The sequence below is a fragment of the Sinohyriopsis cumingii genome, chromosome 15, assembly GCF_028554795.1.
Source record: "Sinohyriopsis cumingii isolate HCF-2022 chromosome 15, ASM2855479v2, whole genome shotgun sequence".
Classification (NCBI taxonomy): Eukaryota; Metazoa; Mollusca; class Bivalvia; order Unionida; family Unionidae; genus Sinohyriopsis; species Sinohyriopsis cumingii.
In genome coordinates, this window is record NC_142975.1 from 20,522,241 (window position 1) to 20,545,374 (window position 23,134).

At 34.2% G+C, this 23,134-nt stretch overlaps 2 protein-coding genes across 4 annotated transcripts in view; one reads left to right on the forward strand and one right to left on the reverse strand.

The window, feature by feature from the left end:
• LOC149781386 (DDB1- and CUL4-associated factor 17-like) overlaps positions 1–5,992 on the forward strand; it is a 78,147-nt gene extending 72,155 nt beyond the window's left edge. For both annotated transcript variants that reach the window (XM_089935481.1, XM_089935482.1), the window contains one exon: positions 4,859–5,992. In XM_089935481.1, the coding sequence (XP_089791607.1) occupies positions 4,859–5,104 (246 nt within the window). In that variant the 3' untranslated portion in view covers positions 5,105–5,992. The remainder of the gene's footprint in view (positions 1–4,858) is intronic.
• Positions 5,993–10,453: 4,461 nt separating this feature from the next.
• The window catches only part of LOC149781387 (uncharacterized), a 251,765-nt gene continuing 239,084 nt past the window's right edge, over positions 10,454–23,134 (reverse strand). For both annotated transcript variants that reach the window (XM_089935480.1, XM_089935479.1), the window contains 2 exons: positions 18,352–18,523; positions 10,454–17,570 (listed from right to left, as the gene is read on the reverse strand). In XM_089935480.1, the coding sequence (XP_089791606.1) occupies positions 17,367–17,570; positions 18,352–18,523 (376 nt within the window). In that variant the 3' untranslated portion in view covers positions 10,454–17,366. The remainder of the gene's footprint in view (positions 17,571–18,351; positions 18,524–23,134) is intronic.

A 23,134-nucleotide genomic window follows, 5' to 3' on the forward strand; every position in this document is an offset into this window, starting at 1 on the left:
GGTAAATTTGATGTTGAGTTACACTTGAAAACTAAAGAAAGCTTGAATTAGCTCATCATACTAACTCCACTACTAAGGTAACTTCTTTTTTGCACAAAACTCAATTGTGGACATGAATGTTATAAATACAGAGGTGTTGTTTACTGAGTTCTTAACAGAACATGGACTACCCCTAGCAGTAAAAGACTATGTTGGTCCTTTGTTAAAACGGATGTTTCATGATTCCAAAATTGCAGAATATATGTATGTGCAACAGCAAAATCATCTAATATTGTTCGGTGTTTAGCTGAAGATGCAGAAGCCACAAAAATTGGGTTTTTTAGTAATGCCACAGATGGGAGTAGTGAGTATGATGACGAAAAGGTGTACTCAGTCTGTGTAAAAGACTTTGACAATGAAAAGGGCAAAGTCAGAGTGCTTTTATTTCATTACCAGAATTAACAATAGATTCCACTGGAGAAAACATTTTTGATTTGCGTGATAATGTTTTAAATAAACATGATATAAGTTGGCAGAACTGTATGGGGTTTTCAGCTGATAATGCAGCAGTGATGACTGGAATTATAAAGGTGTTGCATTCTGTATTTTGAAAAATGTCTCATCAGTGTACATCCCAGGTTGTCTCTTTCATTTGATGTACCTTGCTGCATGAAAGGCAGCTAATAAATTAGAAGGAGAATACTTGAAGTATCAAGTTGGCATTCTACCCAACAATGTACTTCATACAGATAGTTTTGTTTCTTCATCTTATTTGCCAGCTAAAAGACCCAATAACTGTAAGATATAAATTTCCTCTTCTTTGTCAGGTTATGAAAGGAATATTGGTTCTTTACCATTCAAATGCAGGCTGTGAGAGGTTGTTCAGTATTGTTTAAAAAAAAAGATGAATTCAGATCCAGGCTCAGTAATCTAGTACTTAGTGCTCTACTGGTGTGAAAAACATTCATAGCCTCAGCTGGTACAAAGTGTTTTGAAATGCAACATGACAGTCTGTTGCTTTTTTAATCTAAAAGTGCTACATATGAAAACTTGAAGCAGTAATTGATGTTAAAAGACCAGAAGGGTAAAAAAATCATTTTGTACATATGCTCATTGAATTTGTTTCATGTTATTTGTGGATTACTCTTTTTCTGCTCAGATTACTCTTTTTGTCCACGTGGATTACACATTTTCCTCCTCAGGGGTTGGCATTATGTCACTCTACTGCTAAACAGTTAAGCTGTTTTATCATTGGACTAATAAGGAATTAGGTCAACTTGGCCTCTCGGGGGCCCCGAGTGGCCAAGTAGTCTAAAGCATTCTCCATTACGGATCACTGCCATCTCACCTCTGTCTGCGCCGGTTCAAGTCTCAGATTCAGCCAATGTAGGTATGTGAGAAAGCTTGCCAGTAGCTTCTCATGGGTCAGTGGTTCTTTCCAGGGTTCCCAGGTTCTTCCTCCACCATTAATACTGGCCGCCATATATAGCCTATCATGTGCTGAAAAATGGCGTTATACCCCACAACAACAACAACAACAACTTGGACTTTCACTAGAACTCATGTCATGAAATCTGATCATGAAATGTTTACTTGTACTAATATTACAACTCAACCTTGGAACTTTACAAATGAATTTATGCACTTGATACCTGCCTCATCTTTAAAGTGCAGACAATGGTCATAGGATATTAGTATTAAAAATATAATTAACTGAATGACCATTGCAAAATTATTATTATTAAATTAATATGAATAATATAGATATACATAACATGATAAAGGAGAGGATTTGTTGTAAACTGTTTGATTTGGTAAAGATCAAATATTATTTTATAGGGTGTGGCTAACCATGATAGTTATTGGGGAACATAGAGTTTTGCAGTATTTCAGTAGCCTATTTGTGGAATGTAGTTTTGCAGTATTTCAATAGCCAATGATAGAATGTAGTTTTGCAGTATTTCAGTAGCCTATAGATGGAATGTAGTTTTGCAGTATTTCAATAGCCTATAGGTGGAATGTACTTTTGTTTCAGAGCAGCCCAAGTTCGTATTATGGGCTTATACACTACATCACATGGGATTAGATGGTTTAGAGGGGCCTTAACACTACATCATATATGTGGTACTGGATGGTTTAGAAGGGCCTAAACACTACATCATATGTGGTATTAGATGGTTTAGAGGGGCCTTATCACTACATCATATGTGGTATTAGATGGCTTAGAGGGGCCTTAACACTACATCATATGTGGTATTAGATGGTTTAGAAGGGCATAAACACTACATCATATGTAGTATTAGATGGTTTAGAGGGGCCTTAACACTACATCATATGTGGTATTAGATGGTTTAGAGGGGCCTTAACACTACATCATATGTGGTATTAGATGGTTTAGAAGGGCATAAACACTACATCATATGTGGTATTAGATGGTTTAGAGGGGCCTTAACACTACATCATATGTGGTATTAGATGGTTTAGAGGGGCCTTAACACTACATCATATGTGGTATTAGATGGTTTAGAGGGGCCTTAACACTACATCATATGTGGTATTAGATGGTTTAGAGGGGCCTTAGCACTAGATCATATGTGGTATTAGATGGTTTAGAAGGGCATAAACACTATATCATATGTAGTATTAGATGGTTTAGAGGGGCCTTAACACTACATCATATGTGGTATTAGATGGTTTAGAGGGGCCTTAGCACTAGATCATATGTGGTATTAGATGGTTTAGAAGGGCATAAACACTATATCATATGTAGTATTAGATGGTTTAGAGGGGCCTTAACACTACATCATATGTGGTATTAGATGGTTTAGAGGGGCCTTAACACTACATCATGTGTAGTATTAGGTGGTTTAGAGGGGCCTTAACACTACATCAAATGTGGTATTAGATGGTTTAGAGGGGCCTTAACACTACATCATATGTGGTATTAGATGGTTTAGAGGGGCCTTAACACTACATCACATGTGGTATTAGATGGTTTAGAGGGGCCTTAACACTACATCATATGTGGTATTAGATGGTTTAGAGGGGCCTTAGCACTAGATCATATGTGGTATTAGATGGTTTAGAAGGGCATAAACACTATATCATATGTAGTATTAGATGGTTTAGAGGGGCCTTAACACTACATCATATGTGGTATTAGATGGTTTAGAGGGGCCTTAACACTACATCATGTGTAGTATTAGGTGGTTTAGAGGGGCCTTAACACTACATCAAATGTGGTACTAGATGGCTTAGAGGGGGCTAAACACCACATCATATGTGATATAAGATGTTTTAGAGGGGCCTGAACAGTACATCATATGTGGTATTAGATGGTTTAGAGTGGCCTTAACACTACATCATGTGAAATTAGATGGTTTAGAGGGTAGTTTGGTAGTGTGCTGAGAAACAAATATTGTTTTTGTAAGATAAAGTGATGGTTTCATTTGCCGCGATCATACCATAAAATAGTATTGAACTGTACCTTTCCATTAAAATTTCTCTATGTATGGCCATTGTATGGCTTAGAAGTTTGAACTGACATCTTACACCAAGATAATTTTGTATTTTTTCTCCTGGCATCAATGACTCGGACATGTAATAAATATTACAGTTTTGAAAAACCATTATAAAAACACACATACAAATACACATACACCTGTACACAAGTAATGCATATTCCCACCCCACAACTTTCTCAAGGCTGGCGTATTATGTATTGCATGTGATGCTGTTATGTTATTTCCTCCAGTTTAATTAAGTTATCATTTACACTTTCGAAAGAAGAAAAAAGATTGTAAGGTTTTTGAAGGATGCATATATTATCAAGGTTTAGAAGAATACATATATTACTGAGGTTTAGAATGATACATACAGTATCAAGGTTATATAAGGATGCATACAGTATTAAGGTTATAGAAGGATACATACATTAGGAAAGTTATAGAAGGATAGATACATTATTAAGGTTATAGAAGGATACAAATATTATTGAGGTTTAGAAAGATGCATATAGTATTATGGTTTTAGAAAGATGCATAATGTTATTGAGGTATAGAAAGATTCATATTGTATTAATGTTTTAGAAGAATACATATATTATTGAGGCTTATACAGAAGGATACATATATTTTTGAGGCTTATACAGAAGGATACATATATTATTGAGGCTTATACAGAAGGATACATATATTATTGAGGCTTATACAGAAGGATACATATATTATTGAGGTTTCTTTTTTAAATATCTCTGGGCTGTAAACCAGGAATAAAGGTTTAAAGTTCAGAGGGAGGATTTGGAGTTGGGGCCAGGGTTTGACATTGTAAAAATAAAATGTAATTTATTTTGTTCTGGGCTTAAGAAATCTTTCTTCATATAGACTGGACATAGTGACATGACTGATTGTCCAGAGGAATAGTAGTTTGTGTGTAAATTCATACAAACAAGACATCCTTTTAATTCTGATGGGCACAAAAAATAATCTGGGATGATATGCAATGTTTGCCGTTTGATATATAGTCTGATCCTGTGATTGAAAGTTTCATTTTTTCATGGAGATTCTAATCCTCTAATAAAGAGTATGATCCTATCCTGTGGGTTCAGAGTTTTTCCGCAGTGCACCAGCAAATATTTGCAAACAGAAAATCTTGTATAATCATTCTTTTCTTTATTTAAAAAAGGAGATCTTTAACACATGGAAAAACCTGTTCTCTAATAGCATGTACAATTCCAATGTTTTGAGTATGACTTCACAATTTCATGTGTCATAAAAGAATAAATATTCTAATGAGAGGATAAAGCATTAATACACAGTGAAATTTTGCCTTCACAATTTATTCTGTATTATTACAATGGATTTTGTTTTCTTCTTCACAGTACAATGAACACCGTGTTTGGCTGGATTTAGACACTATTGTACAAGTGTTGAAGCTCAGCCAGGGGAAATTTGTATGTTATGTATATCGTTTGGTTGACAAAGTAAATGAGAAGGAGGAGATAGAGAAGGAGGAGTGGCAGCAACCCAGAAAGAGCAGGATTTCAAGACCTTGCAGTACAGTTAGAAGATCCTCTCATGAAAACAGACCACTCAGGATAAGCTCTAGACTCAGGACCTATGAATAATCTGTTTATGGTTTTTAGTTTTGGAAATCGGTTTAAAGATTGCTAGTTGGAGATATTTTATGTATTTTTAATGGAAAGTGTCAATTTTTATATTTGAAAATATTTCTCTGTGACTTAGAATTTCACAGAATTATCACTGTTACAAGATTATCTTGCAGAAGCTCTGAATGTGATCGATGACCAAGAAGATCTATTAAAAATATTGGATTGTGATGCAGTGGAATTTTCTTTTTACAGTGTAAGACAAAATATTCCAAAGAAGAAAACTTTACTTATAATTGATTATTCAAAATCATAATAAGATGTTTGATTGTTTGGCTTTTGTGACCAGTCTTTGATTAATTTAATTTAATGATCACACTGTTAATTGTTTTACTGACTAATTACTACCTTTAATCTGGCATACACTATAACAATAAATATGTATGATTAATGTAATATTGGATAGACAAGTAGCTCTAATATAATTCAAGAATATAGGTACAAATATTTTAATAAGCTGCCATTCAAACAAACAATCTATTTTCTAGATTTTAAACTTAAAATAATTGACCATGTCCAAAGCATTTACATTCCCTAAACATGTATTTGTACAATAGAGTTTACTCACTGCTAACATCAGAGACCACTTTGAATTGAATGCATGACGACTGTGCTGTTAATACATTCATGCCCATTGATAGGGATTGTTTCAAAATACATAGTAGCTGTTTTTGGATGCTGTTCCCTTTTTATTGATTTACATACTAATACAATATTTATTACTTGTTCTTGTAGCAGTCTATTAAATGTTGTTACCTTTTCATAATTAACATAATGTAATCTTGCAGTTAGAATAAATGACAATGTGTAGTTTCTGCTGTGCACATTGGAAGTCATTTGGCCAAACTACTTGGTGTTGTTACTGCAGTGGGAACATAAGCCATAATGCCCTTATTGCATGGCAGTGGTATTGTTAAGTAACTTATTTAGCTATTATTTCCAGTAAATATTCCACCTTAGGAAATAGGTGTCTCAATGTTTATGAGAAGTTTTGAGGATTAGCGAAAAGTTGCCTCAGTGTTGATGATTTGGTTTAAGAATTAGCAAATGGTTGCCTCAGGGTTGATGATTTGGTTTGAGAATTACGAAATCAGTGCCTTCATGTTGATGATTCATTTTGAGGATTAGGAAATGGATGCCTCAGTTTTGATGATTTGTTTTGAGGATTAGGAAATTAGTGTCTCAATTTTGATGTTTAGTTTTGAGGATAATTGCAAGTCAGGGCATTTTGTTCTCTTCCAGTTTAAAATCATTATTTTTCTGCCAATTACTTGGATGGAGTTACCACCATTGCTAGCTGCATTTCATTCACTAAAATATACCATTCAGTGAGAGCTGCATTTCATTCACTAAAATATACCATTCAGTGAGAGCTGCATTTCATTCACTAAAATATACCATTCAGTGAGAGCTGCATTTCATTCACTAAAATATACCATTCAGTGAGAGCTGCATTTCATTCACTAAAATATACCTAAGTGAGATTTATTCAGAGCTAATGAAAACTGTATGGTCATGTGTTAATGTAAAAATCATTTACCATTTATTGTCAGTGAGATTGACAAGTTATCTCCCCTTACACAGCAGTTCTGTTTTTTTCTTATTCTAAATAACACACATTGGCTGTAGTTCAGAGATGTAATTGGCTGAACTGAAAAAGCCTGAAAGACAATTGCAGCCATCAACAGTCTGCGATCTAGAAGTTCTGATAATGATTCTAGCAATTTCCCCAACTTATTTTAGGAGACTACTGAGAAACTGTTTTGGGAGGGAAATATTGTATTTATTGCCGGATATGATGTTTGTTGGCTTACTATAAATTCTTTAGATAAAAATGTTCGTTAAAATTTAAAACATTTATTAGCAATATAGACAAAACCAGGAACTAATATACAATGATAAAATTAATTTGGCTTTAATATGAAACTTAACACTGTTACATTTTAACATAATCTCTTTTTCTTGTGCCTCACAAGTGTCTTTTTGTAAACAAGATTTTGGTTATAATTGTCTTGTTGGTCTATGAATATTTATTGGTTAAAGTTTCCTCAGCTTTTTCTTGCTCCTCGTCATGTTTCCTTCTACATTGCCTACCATATGCTGTCTGCATTTGATACACAAGAAATTTATCAACAAGGGTCTTATCCTCCCTGTGATACAATTGAACTGTTTTGTTTAAAGCTCTTACTTTACTGTCTGAATAGCAGAGAAAACTTTTATATTCATCCTGTTAGATTTTGATTAATAATAATATTCACAAGGGCTGCCTTAACTAGTCAATCCATTTTTATAAACATCCATAAATAATGCTATCATGGAGACCGTTTAGGATCTAGCAGTGTTCACTCTAACTTTAGTCTTGAAATTTCTCTCAGGTAAGCATCCAGTTCATCATTGAAATCTGTAGGAAAATGGTTCTCAAATTCTTTAAAGCACCATGGGTGGGTTACACTATGATGTCATGTGTTACACTGTGAGTTGCATCTTAGGATCTAGAGTGTAAGGAGTTTCTTATTTAAAGAAGTTTCTTCTGCATATAAAGTCCAGTACTTTGCATATAAATGATTTCACTTCTGCAAAATCCAATTTAGTACTCCACTGCCTTTTTACCAATATACATTTGAGAAAGAGGTAAATGGATACATGTCTATTCAGGTCAGGTTCCAATGGTTTTCTTCCAGATAAGTCTTTCACAATTTCAAAGCAGCATAAAAAATGTTTCATCAAGTCAAACTGCTCATCAAAGATTCAGTGCACCATGGGCTTTTTTGGTTCAAATGGAGCAAAAAGATTTAATGGGCAAAATACTCAGGAAAATGTTCAAGTGTAAAAGTATAGTTTGTCATTTGTGAAAAAACTTTTCCACTATACATATCTTTCTATCTCTCCTTTTGTCTATTTCATTTTTCTATTGGAGACTTAGTGATCTCATGAATCTGTCTCCTCATTTCTGTTGAGAATTTCTTCATGTTACTGAGACACAAGTCCATATAAACTGGTATTGTATCCTTATCAACCCAAATAATTCATTGTAATGACAGACATAATGATCAATAAATGATTCAGTGTAATCATTGAAATGACCAAAAAATCTCGGTAATATTGTGAACATGATGGCAGATGTCACCCTCAATGTCTCATAGTTATGGGGCTTTATCTACAAGTTTTGACTCAAATCCATTCATCTTACCTCACATGTGATTTAATGATGATGTAGAGTTTTTGTTTGGTGTTAAATCTTTTTCCATCAATTCTATCAATCAGCATAGTTGTTCCATTTAAAAGGCATTGAAAAAGATGCATTGTGATGAACTACACATTTTCCACAAGGCTCATAGGAATTATTAAACTGATACATTGAGAACTCTTACCTTGTTTGATGACAAGCACGGTGAGCAATTTCACCAGGACATTGCAATAATGGAGAAATGCTATCAGGGCAAAGTGAGCCCATCAGTGCTTGCAGACAATTGCTGGACAGTGACAAGAGATGCTCCATTTAATGAATAAGAGACAAGCCAAGGAGTGCCAAGTAGACACTGAATAAGGACTAAACTATGTACTTACATATTTAATAGTGTTTTTGCCGTTTGTTTCATTATAAATTTTATTTATATAGCCCTTTTTCTGTTTTTTAAAGTGTTACATAAACAGGGCAGCTGAAATACTATCATGTAAAGCAATCATAAACACATCAAAAGAAGTACATTTACAATTTATGATTAAAGCTCTACTGTCTACAAAATGTACATAGTCGTAAAATCAAAAAACTTAAATATCTCAGAAACATTAGTCAGTTAGTTGTTTAAATTGTCATGTTTGAATTTAGCACATCAAAATCCATAATAAATTGTACATATCATCTCTAAAGCAGACGACTTCTAAGCACTTTGCGTAATTTAATGATGATATAGAGTACAGAGAGTACACTGACAGTCATCACTTTGCTTAATTCAATGATGATATAGAATAGAGAGTACACTGACAGTCATCACTTTGCTTAATTTAATGATGATATAGAGTACAGAGAGTACACTGACAGTCATCACTTTGCTTAATTTAATGATGATATAGAGTACAGAGAGTACACTGACAGTCATCACTTTGCTTAATTTATTGATGATACAGAGTACATAGAGTACACTGACAGAGAAGTATCATATGCTTTGCCAAAAATAGCACTTTTTAATAATTGAGTCCAATTCTCCCTTGGCTATTCAAATTTTCAGCAATTTTTTTCAAAATGAGGAAAATATTTATCAACTTTTTTTTGCTTAAAAGGGGGTACTAACCTAATATCCTTAGGAACATCAAAACCAGAACTTGTGTATAAAGTGGAGGATTGCTTTTCACTTGTTAGCTCTAATTCTTTTAATCTGAATTGAAATTTTCTTTCTTCCTTTTCTCATTCTCATCTGCAATTGCATTTGCACTTGTACCTCTCTCTCTCTCTCTTTCTCAAATTGAATGTTTTTCTACTTTCTGCAACTGCACTTCTGTCTCTCCAAGTTTGTCTTCTTTCTGTAACTGCATTTGTCTCTCTCCTCTTTATGTAACTGCATTTTTCTCTGCTTTTTTAAACTGCAGTGTGGCAGTTTATAGTGATGTCCAGCACTGGGGCATCATGCTGCAGACATGTACCATGATGTCCCACCCTGTCACATTATCCTGACACCAGGCCGACCAGTCCTAACACTAACTTCTTAATGCTGATCGCCAAGCGAGGCAGTGGTTAGTACCATTTTTGTAAGTCTTTGGTATGACTCGGCCAGGGTTTGAACCCGTGACCTCCCGCATCTGGGGTGGATGCTCTAACCACTAGACCACCAGAGTGGTTGTTGTCCTACAGTGAAGTTTTCACCCATGAAGACCAATATATCCGGTTTACATTATTGGGTCTGACAGATACCTCTGGTCCGAGCACCTTAACACATCATCTAATAAAAAGTCATCTAATAAATAGCAGTAGCTATTAAAGATTGGCCTTTACATGAGCTCATTACACATTACAGAATAAACATCTATTTTGCTAGAGTCACTGTAGATCAGTTGTCAGAGTGTCTTACTTGAACACATGCAGACAATGCCATCTATTCCATTCTGAATGTTCCTGTTATCCTGAGGAAATTACTAAGATGCAGTTCTTTAGGAGCAGGATGGAAGCAATTTATGGAGAAGAATCATGCGAAGTAGTGAACCATATATCAGGTAACCACCCCAAACAAATAGTTTTAGAAGGTTTGAGCATGTTCATACAATTATGTGAGAATGATGTAAAAAAATTGAAGAAAATAAAACAACACATACTTTCTAATGAGCATTTTATTCAAATATTAGGCAAGAAGTGTTACATTTATCAGTGAGGTTCAACTTTCAGTTACCTGAATTAAACTAGCACACACAGTACTGTTTTCTTGTTTGTTTTTACTCTATGTACAGGCATCACAGATACTTTTCTCATACAGGTTAACTATACCAGGAAATGACATTAAGTGACAAAGTACACAAACCCTCACAATAGAGTATGACAACTGTAATTTACTATACAGCAATAATGGCACAGTTTTCCTTGGCAACTATTATTTGTTCTTAGTAATGGACAGTTTTCATCAAATTAAAAGAAACTGATTTATTGATATGCACAAACTGTGCCAAACAGAAGGATTACTACACTATCCTCTTTATAGAGGCCAGGCATACTAATTTCCACTTCTGTAATGTAATGAATATTGAGTGAATATTTTATTTCATATGTAGCATCTGATGACTAATTTTCAATTATTTTTTGTAAAACCCAAAGAATCAATCTTGCACAAATGAAAAATGTAATTTTATATGCTGTCGCTGCAAGATAAGTTTACAAGCAGCTTTGAGATAGAATAGTTTGGTTTATTTGTATTATATAAAGAAAAAAGACTTGCTCAATGCACACCCAACATGCTTTACTTTCCTGGTTGTGATGAACTTTTGTTATTAAATATCTAATTGCACTTGGAACACACACACACATTGGTTACTGGAGTTTATTCAGTGCCCTTAATGGTCTAATGGCATACATGACTTTTGAAATGACTGGTCTGTATCACCAACATGGATGCTAATAATTGACAATTTAAGTATTAGCTTTAAACTGTGTGCCTTTTTATTCTCAAAAAAAACATTAAACATACTTGATAATTCAGTGGGGGCTGAAAACTGTCAAAACTAATGTTAAAAAAAACAACAAAAAAAACCCACCAAAAGCAACAACCAACTGTGAATAAATAACATTTGATACAGCACTGAATATTCAACACATATACATGTCTCATTTGTCCAAAAAGGGTCTCTGCAACCACACCATAAATTTTACTTGTTCAGTCCAGTCATAAAACTTGAGTATAATGATGAATATATGCTACGCTGAAACTATCTTGCCAGCAAATAGTGTGATGAGGTTTGTTATAGTTAAATAACTGAACTTCACATTTTATAGAATTCATAAAAAATTGCTATACAAATAATAACAAATCTCGAGAAATAAATAACAGAGCTATATTATGACCATTGTTTAGAAATATTGTCAAAACATGCAAGAAGGGTGCATGAATTCACAAGTAGTTCCTTTCTGGTGTTCTGAATTAAAAGAATCTAGTTTTCAACAACACCTATTACTGATTATGATGTCACTAAAGCTGTTGTTGTCATGCGGACCCAATGGTTAATGTGTTGCTTACAAGTACCATATGAGAAACAGGAATTTAACTCTGTTCAACAGAGCACTTGCATAGCTCTCCTCATAAAATACCATATTCAACATAATACCCACACTGTGTGTTGAAGAAATTATTATCTGGATTTAATTTAATGAGATTTAAGCTCCTCATATTAAGTGCACTCCAAAGATGAAATAATGCCCCCATCACATCGACATACATACGAGGTAAATTAACTCCCTTTGTCTATATAGGAAGTTATACATTTTGGAGGTGCATTGTTCTCTCAATATGTTTACGACTAATAAAGCACTTGCAAGATTCATTTTAAAGAATAATTTGGTCCATTAGTGAAGTGCTGAGCATGGTGTCAGACAAGAAAGTGAGGGATTTCATGTTAAGCCAATTTACAAAGCATTCCTTGACACAACTGATGCTCTACTGGCTGAAAAGAATTTCCTGGAATCAAAGAAAGGACAATTTCTTCTTTTTAATGCCGAGTGTTGAAACCAAACATTCATACTGAATGTAAGACTGACACCATCTTTATTAGGACCAAGCAGACATAAGAAGTGTTTGGGTGAAAAACTCTGTGAATATGGCCTTTCATTCAAAATTAGCAATAAATTTTTTCAAAATGATCATTGGTCTAATTGGATGCAAGATTGGTTATTATTTTCATACAGAACCAACTAGATATCACAAGATCTTAAAGATAACTGCCATGGTGACTATATTGGATGTCAAATTGGTATCAGTTTCATTTAAGGCCTGCTAGACACTAGAAGAAATTGTCTGGTGAAAACTCCTTGTTGATATGAGTTTCCATTAAGGAGAAGTAGCTGAAAGGTTTTCAACATGGCTGCTGTTGTAACCAAATTGGTTGTCAGATCAACACATTATTCATTCTGTGACAACATCCTAATTAGAATTTTGGTTAAAACCCTATGCCGATGTGTCCATCCACCCAGGATGCTGTGGCAGCTCGGTGGTTGCAACACATGCCAGCCTCATGATCAAAAAGGTATAGGTTATATCAGACCAATCTGGATCAGCTACCATTATGTGTCCTGGGTTAGGCTGCTTTACTCCAATTTCCTTGGCACTAAATAACCTAGTTGTTTTGATGTTCTGTGAAAAACAAAACAAAACCAAAGGAGTAACAATAGCAATGTTGGTGGTCAGACTGACGCCTGTTTCATTAGGACCAATGAGATGTCATCAAAATCTGGCGAAAACTCAATCTTGATATGACCTTCTGTTTATGAGTAGGAATGGCTGCCATATTTAATTACAGATCAGCAAAAAATTTCATTTAGGACCAGGTAGACTTTAGAAAAAGTCATTTAATTGAAGCCGCATGTCAATATGACCAATCATTTTGGTGCAGTAGTGATAACAAGATTTTCAACATGGCATCCATATTGGATATGCAATGGGTGCCATTTTCATTAGGACCAACTAGACTATAGGATGAAGGTGGTAGCAATCCTTCCATGTCCTAATGATCATTCATTCAGGGGGAGTAGTGACAACAAGATCTTCAAGACTGTCAATACTGCAGCCATACTCAATTTATGACTGGGACAATTTTCAGTTAAGACTTTGTGAAACCCCCACGGTCATAATGATCATCCATTAAGGGGTAGTGACCAGAAAATTTTAAGACCATCATTGTGACAGCCATATTTAATGTATGACTGGGGATCATTTTCATGCAGGACCAACTAGGTATCATATGAAGCCTATTGGTGAAAACCCTATCTTCATATAGCCATCCATTTGAAAAGTAGTATAGTGATAACAATATTTTTGTTCCATTCAGAACGAGCAGCAATAACAAGATTTTCATCATGACTGCTGTGGCTGTTGGGCATCAGATTGGCACCATTTTCATTTATGACTAACTGAACTTGGGGAAAAAGATTTTAGGTGAAAACCCCACAACACTACTACTTTCTGTTCATGTAGAGTGGTTTTAAGGATTTTTAGATGAGATGGTTACCAACTAGACATCGTAAAAAGTCTTTTAGTGAAAACTCCACGTAGAAATGACCATCCATTCCAGAAAAGTTGATAACATGATTTTTAAGATGACCACCGTGATAGACATACTGGATGTCCGAGCAGCACTGTTTTCATTTGGAATCGACTATGCCATAGGATGAATATGTGTGTAATGTATCAAGGCAATCCTCCAAGTATTTTAGGCGAAATAGCGATAACAAACCTGAGCTACTGGACAGATGTTGGTCAACAGACCATCCCATAAACTCTTCTGATCCCTGACCAGTAAAGCTAAAATGATACCTGAAATAACTTGCTTTTCTTCTCTCTTGCTTCTTTGAATACTGAAAATATCTGCTTCAGCCGACCTATTGTGGGCAATACAAATGGTATCTAACATGATATACATTCTTTAAAATTTGGATGATTTATATGATATACACCTTGGTATCATGCTTGATGTATCTAATCATGAAATGTAAAGTACAGTAACAGTCCGACCATATTCTCATGCTTCACAGTACAAAAGACTATGCATGACTTCTGAAGCAAATAAGACATCAATGATTATGCATTGTCACTTCACAAAAAAAAAGAAATCTTGTATTCTCACTCTCAAAACATAATACAGGCAAAAATATGTTCATACTTTCTATACATTTTATTATCACTGTCAAAAAAAACCCCCAAAACTAGGTGGGGTAAAATTACAAACTTAGCTAATTGCACTTGAATGAATACATACAAAGACCTAAAGATGATTTTCAAAATACTGCTGTAACCTTGACAACAGGTACATTTCACAATAATTAGCATCATTTCACGGTAGACATTTTTGAATTGCACATCACTCACACATAAAGGTTTCTCAACTTAACTCAAAATATACATACATATATACAAAGTTTTTTCAGATGAGTAGTGATAATAAAGCTTATCAGAATTACTGCAATGTCGTAACATGCACTGATCTTTCAGATCTTGAAGCCAACAATCTGTATAAACTTAACAGACACCCGTAAAGTAACTCTTACAACTGTAATATGTAGCTGTACATATCTTGCAGGTTTTATTAATTTAGGTACTTAAACAAAATCCATAACAAAAATTTCACATAAACATTACATAACTATTTTAAACAAATACAATGCCACAGGCATAAATGTGAAATGAAATAAAGAACAAATATTCATCCAATAATTACAATAAGCAGAATTCCCATACATTTTCACAAGCATTTCATTTTGCATTACATTCTTACCAATGTTCTGTAGAAAGAGAATGATTCAGGGATAACATCACAGCAATACCACAATGGATGGCAAGAAATTTGGGATCTAAGAAGAAAAGTGCTAAATTAAGCTAAAAAGTTGAAAATTGAAAGTGAGCATATTTTTATATAGCTGTCATCAAAGTGTCTAATCGGAATGATTGAGCATTCCTTCCTAATAATCAAGACTGTGGTAATTTTACTGGTTTGAAGAGAAGAGCTCTATAGTTCACACAGAGTCTATATCATTTTACTATCAAGGGATGGATCTGAATAATGTACTGTTACAGTAATATTCAAAAAACAATGGTGACATTTTTGTTGTTGCTGCAATTTCATATTTTATCACTGCAACAGTAATATCACTGTTAAAACTGTTATTTTTTCACTGCAACATTTAAATTAACATGTTAGCACTGAAATGCAAAATTATCATCACAATGATAAACTGTTGCAACAACTAAATATGTCATTACTTTCTTTTTGTTCATTATTGCAAAGGTACTTGAATATCATTACAATGCTACACTGATACCATGGCAAAACATAAATACAGCTGCATCAACAGCAATGTTAAAAATATTGCAACAGTATATTTTATCATTGCAATGATAAATATTACTGCTGCATCAACAAAATTTATTGCTGTGACAATATCTCCAACCCACTTCAACAGAAATTTAGTATTTTTTAATGTGGTACACCATACATTTCATTATCTTTTTTTTTGAAACAGCCAGCCAAAATTCAAACATACATGACTGGATTAATATCAACAATGTAAAATAAAATGTAAGACTTGTAAAATTAGCTACAATGTTACATTTTAATGTGTACATCCAGCTGCAGTTTGCTTTTAAAGAAGAGATCAATGTAGACTGATCTGAGGATGCATGATGCAACTGTTGATATGGGTCTTCAGTTTCCTTCATTAACATTTTCATTAAATTTAATTGAGATGCTGATATTAAAATAGGACTAACTTTTTTGAACTCTTCTTCTCTCCATAATTTATTGGTATTTAAAAGATTTTATTCAACATTTTTCATTTGTATTTTCAAAAGAAGATTTAGAATCAATTTCACAAACAAAAACAAGGCCAAATGTTCATACTGATTGACAGTTAACTTTCCAAAAATTTCAATTAACTGGTAAATGTTTGCAAGCCTGTCTATATTTCCATCATTTTAATTGTGATCTAACAATAAAAAGTATGTCCAAACTTAAGTCTGAAAAATAAAAACACTCTTTATTTAAATTTGACTAATACCATGTAGTTATGAATGGCAACACAGACTGTGAAGATTTGTCATATTTATTTCTTAATATCTCTTATATTTCTAAAAATTATAACACAATGCATATCAATAATAATAATAATAACAATGAGACTGCTCCAGTGGCCTAGAGGCTGGAGCATTCACCTTGGACGTGGGAGGTCACAGGTGCAAACCCTCGCCAGGTCATACCAAAGACTTGTAAAAATGGTACTAACAGCTGCCTCACTTGGCGCTCAGCATTAAGAGGTTAGTGTTAGGACTGGTTGGCCTGGTGTCAGGATAATGTGACTGGGTGGGATATCATGCTACATGTCTGCGGCATGATGCTCAAGTGCTAGACTTCACTATAAACTGTCACACTGCAGCGATATGACTGAAAAATTGTTAAAGCTACATTATCACACACACAGACATCTATAATGAAGGGAAATAGCGGCTATTCACAGCTTGCAGGTACATTTTATATAGGTAAATATGTCAAACATGTTAGGACACCAAAGTCTATCACACTGCCCAACACTGGGCTAATGACATTTTGCTGACACATACTTTTCAGGCACCATTAAGGAAATGCACTATTATTCAACAGTACAAGTGAAACAAAATCGCACAGCTTGTATATCCATGCTAAATAGGACAAGGTGTCACAGAAAGGAAAATTCCATGATTTTGTTGAATTTTTAATGCAATCGTCACCTTGCAAAAGGAGAGTGAAGCTTTCTTTTCTCATAAATAAAACATTATCAATACAACTAGTAAGGATAAATCTTCTGCAGACTTTGTGTACATGTGTAAAATTACAATTAAAGAAAGGATCCTTTACAAGTTAATTCTTTCACTGCCACCAATTATGCTTTATTTTCTCAGAAACAAAACTTTCTCCATTTGCTAGCACAGATGAAACAAAATTGCACAACTTCTTTAGTAAAGTAAAACGAGGCTGAGGACAGACATTTTGATGACTTTTATCACTTCTTCAATGCTGCCATCATTGTGGAGAAATCAGCCAGTCTTTGGTAGTCTGGATCCTCATCCTTATCATCTTTATCACTGTCTTTGAAAGATGGATTATTGGAGTTGCGTGGCAGACGTAATGTACATGGCAACATTTCTGGCATAACCGTGTGGTGTGTGACTAGAGCCAGAAGATTTGGCCATTCCTTATCCAAACCCTGCAAAGAAAACATAATATTTATATCAATATCAAACTAGAGCAATTTTCAAAGCTTGCTCTCAACAAGCCCCAGCTTTTTCATCCAACTGCCTTTCAAAAGGGAGTATAATTTTATACCCTCCATGTCCATACCCCAAACACCTTGGACTGTGACCCAGTTACAACTTAGGGGCCCCGAGTGGTCTAACGCGCTCTCCATTACGGATCACTGCCATCTCACCTCTGCGTGGGTTCGAGTCTCGGATTCAGCCAATGTGGATATGTGAGAAAGCTTGCCAGTAGCTTCTCGTGGGTCGGTGGTTCTTTCTGGGGTTTTCTCGGGTTCTTCCTCCACCATTAATACTGGCCACCATGTATAGCCTATCGTGTGCTGAAAAATGGCGTTAAACCCTACAACAACAACAACCAGTACAACTTAACATCTGTAACGTATATTAAACCCTCTTTCGGCTATGCATAGATAACATTTGGTATAAAAATCTCCAATATTTTAAATTGCCACTGTAATTAAAATTTAGTTTTTTGACAATTTGACCTCCCACCACAGAATCCTTAAAAAGAATAAGTTTACCTACAATTGATAATACAATTGCATGACCAAACCAGTAGCATTAACACCTAATGAAGGCTTCATATCACACTTATGCCAAAGAAATAATCAGACTTGAAAAGGTACCAATTTCGGTTAGATATATAACAGAATCATTTAACAATATATATTCTGTGGTAATTCATGCACTTAAAGAAACAAGTTAAATATGTAGTTATAATGAATTAACCTTTAACTTTACTCCACGCTGAGTCTTGAGGACTAAGTAATGTGAGATCCCCGTTGGGTTCTCAAACTTTGGTACCCGCACTGACAAGGCATAGCACCCAGGGTGTGTCGTGCTGTCCCTCACAATAAATGACCCAATCTCTTCCTGCTGCAGTATCTCAAGGGCAACATCCCTAAAAAGGAGAAAATAAATAAAGGATAAAATAAATTTAATGGTCATCTCTAAAATACTCTGAACTTGTTTATTTATTATATACTAATGTTATCTTGTCTATTTCTTATATACTAATGTTATCTTGTCTACTTCTTATATACTAATGTTATCTTGTCTCTTTCTTATATACAGTCAAACCCGGTTATCTCGATTACGTCGGGGGTGTAAAAAAATCGTCGACATAACCGGGTCCCAAGATATCCGGGTTCATAAAAACCGGTAATTTTAAAAATGTCCTTGAGCATTACTCCTGTCTCTTGCTGGTGTTTACTGGAATCCCCTCCCACTGCATGTTACAATAAAATAAACAAAACGCTTAATTGATAATAAAATGAAATGAACTAACCTGGTGTTGTTATCATTTATTCCTTTTTTATCATCATAAGTAATTTATTAAAGAAAAAATATATCTATGAACTCCTTATATCACATGTAGCGTATGCATCCATTACTGTAGTGTGCATCACTTATGTCAGATAACACACGACGCATTTTTATAACTGATGTGAATATTGAAAAACAAATCATGTTTGGTTGTACTCAGAGGTTTGAATATGTTATCAGATTGAAAAATGGATCAAAGAAAATCACAAACGAGAGAGTGAGAGAGAAACATCCACCGATTGCTTTCAGGCACCCGCCATTCACGCATAACGCGGTGTTAGGTGCAAAATAACCAAGATTGTATTATATCCAGGTTAATATATGACAGTAATCCAATCAGTGACAACGAAGCAGATACAATCATGCAAGCAAGATGATGATGATGATGATGATGATGATCAGCCTATCACTATCCCAAACTACAGTGAAATGGCTGAATGCATTAAAAAAATGAAATTGTTTGTGGCAAGTGTCGACGGTGCCGAGCATATGTATGAAAACGTAAGCGCTTTTGAATCGTTCGTTACAGATCAGCACCGGAGTAAACAAAAGCAGACTGATATTACTTCATATTTTCTACAAATCGATCGCTTTTGCTGACAATTTCTTGTACAATTTCTGTGAGATTGACGTTAAAAAGTTGCATTTCGTCGAATTAAGCGGGTCCACATGTTACTTCGGACCGAAACTTATGCCCGACATAACCGGGTTATCGACTTAACAGAGGTCGAGATAAGCGGGTAAAAAATAGCATAACAAAGAAGAATTTTTTCGGGACCGGACCAAAACGCTCGACATAAGCGGGTTGTCGAGATAACCGAGGTCGAGATAAGTGGGTTTGACTGTACTAATGTTATCTTGTCTATTTTTTATATATTAATGTTATCTTGTCCATTTCTTACATACTAATGTTATCTTGTCTATTTCTTATATACTAATGTTATCTTGTCTATTTCATATATACTAATGTTATCTTGTCTATTTATTATATACTAATGTTATTTTATTTCTTACATACTAATGTTATCTTAAAGTGACTGATGCTCAACTGTGCAAAACGAATTTCCAGGATTTCAAGATAAGACAATTTCTTCCTTTTAACTGCCGAGTGTTGAAAGCATATATGATTTTCAATTAGCTACTGTGGAGTGCATACTGGATGTCAACTTAGCACCATTTTCAATTAAGACAAATCACCATTATAAGTCTAGGTGAAAACCTCATGCCATAACAATCATCTATTCTGGGGAGAGTAGTACTGGATGTACGACTGGCACAATTTTTATTTAGTACCAACAGAGTTCATGTATTACAAATCTACTGGTGAAAACCCCATGTTCATCAAGCCATCCATTTGGGAAGAGTAGAGATAACATTGTTGCAAGATAGCCATCATCGTGGCCATATTCAGGGTTAGTTATATTCATTAAGGACCATCTTGTCACCATAGCACACATAACTCTTCTGAAGAAACCTCATGTCAAAATGACTTTCCAATTAAGGAGAGTATTGAAAACAAGATTTTCAGATGCTAGGCATGGTTTACGTCCACCCTACATGAAGATCACTCAGATTAAATGCCTGACTTTGGCAGAATATGGTCACAAAATTAATGAGTTATGACAATCTGGAGGCATCTAGAATATTAAAATGGTAAATGTATTAGCAATAAATTCTGTCAAGATATTATCCTTGCCTTAGCAAGATGGAAAAGAAAGCCCTTGTCAGACGAAGAATGCTTGTCTCAGGATATTCAAAATTTTCTTGATATTAATAACTTTCATTCCTATGCAAAATGGCAGTCGCATGAAATAACATGTTAAATATTTTTTGGTAATCAAGGATCATTATTAATACATTTTGAAGCATTAATGATATTGTCAAAAGCCTCACACTAAAATTTAAATTGAACATTTCTCAATTATTACAAACATGACAAGTCAGTAGAAAAGACAAATAATTATATTAACATGGAAACACTCATGTGAATGTAAATTCAGGAAAATATTTACTCTTAACAAATAAGAAATAAAGATTTGGTATAGGGTGGACAAAATAGAACTTAATGGAAACATGAGGCCTGGCCAAGACAATTATGGTGCCATAAGTGATGAAATCTAGGAAAAATCACAAATTTCAGCAAAGAAATGTACCAAAGATACAAACTTATTTGCCTTTTAGTTTAAATTCATTTACAGGATTATTGTAACAGATCAGTTTTTGAAGAAAAATAATTTCATTGTAATAATACATGTATTTTGTGTTAACAAGCAGTTGTAAATGTTGCACATGCATTTGATGAGTTTTTGAAATCATTTATAATATTCATTAAGAACTACATACCAAATATTATAATTTTAAAGGGATGTTTTCTTTGGAAATGACAAGTATGGTCATCTATTTAATTTCTTCATTTTTAATTGCAAAATATCTCATTTATAAATCTCACAATAAAAGCTGGAAAAATTTTGGAATGAGAAAATCTACCAGGTACCCATTGATCCTAATGATCAGTTTACCTGTGTACCCAATCAGAGGGAAATTGTATTAAACTTGTACAAACATAAAGTTAAGTCAACATTTTTTTAATTCACAGTATCATATAAATATTTCTACCTAATGTCATCTAGTACCAAGTCAAAGATTTCATCCTCATTTTCTGATAAAGTTCTGAAAACTGAAAACTTCCATCATCATCTAGTAAATCGTTGTGATCTAGTCATCATAAATATCGAATGACTACCTTTCCTTGGCCTCAATGTCATATGTAGATGCTTATTTAGAGACTGAGTTTGAGCTTTGTAAGTAACACTTTGATCATAAAATTTGTGAAATTTATTCAAGGCTGAAAATGAACACATCAGTTGTGGCAAGATCAAATAACTGCCCTCTTTTACTTGCCACTGTACCACACCTGTGGCTCAATCAAAGAGTTGTCATGTGGAAGAACCAGCTATGAGATTAAGGTCAACAATTTACTGGATGAGACAGAGCTCTGCTTAGCACTGAAAAAGGTACATGTATTTGCAGCTCAATCAAAAGGATTGTAAACTTAAAAACAAAGTGAGTACTTCTCTGAGAGAAGCAGAAGTATTGGCCAATATGTTTAGAGGTGAAATGGGAGTGGGGAGGTGGCATTTGCCCCTCTCTGTGCCTATGTGCAGGCACACATGGTGCTGCCTTTATAAGTACTGGGAGGAAACCTGAATACGGTAAATGGGTATTCTATGGCTCATTTTATTACCAGGGTTAATGTCAATGGGAGGGTACCTAAGTACATGGACACCCACTGCTATCTTTATTTAGCATGTTTCAAAAAACCAAATTTTAAAAAATTACAGATGTGTAGTTTTATCCAATTTTTTATATATAGAAAAGCTGTATAATAAAATGAACATTGTACACATCTGTGAAAAAGTTGACCTTTTTTGTTGCTTTAACAGCTTGAAGAATACTGCAGCCAAACATTGTATCTGCTGTTGTGTTCTGTATTTTTACACAATATTTTCAAGTTTAAGTAACACCCTTTGTTTTGGTTTTTGACTGACATGTGCATGTGAGTGAGACTTAGAGAGAGGGTTTATATATGTTAACATAAAATATGTAAACTAGGAGTTGGGACTTTTCAACAATTACGTGTAACACCCAAAACACTATCAGTGTTAAAAGGAATTATGTATAACACCCAAAACACCATCAGTGTTAATAGGAATTATGTATAACACCCAAAACACTATCAGTGTTAATAGGAATTATGTATAACACCCAAAACACTATCAGTGTTAAAAGGAATTATGTATAACACCCAAAACACTATCAGTGTTAAAAGGAATTATGTATAACACCCAAAACACTATCAGTGTTAATAGGAATTATGTATAACACCCAAAACACTATCAGTGTTAATAGGAATTATGTATAACACCCAAAACACTATCAGTGTTAATAGGAATTATGTATAACACCCAAAACACTATCAGTGTTAAAAGGAATTATGTATAACACCCAAAACACTATCAGTGTTAATAGGAATTATGTATAACACCCAAAACACTATCAGTGTTAATAGGAATTATGTATAACACCCAAAACACTATCAGTGTTAATACGAATTATGTATAGCACCCAAAACGCTATCAGTGTTAAAAGGGATCAGTAAAATACTGATACTGAAATGTCAATTAAA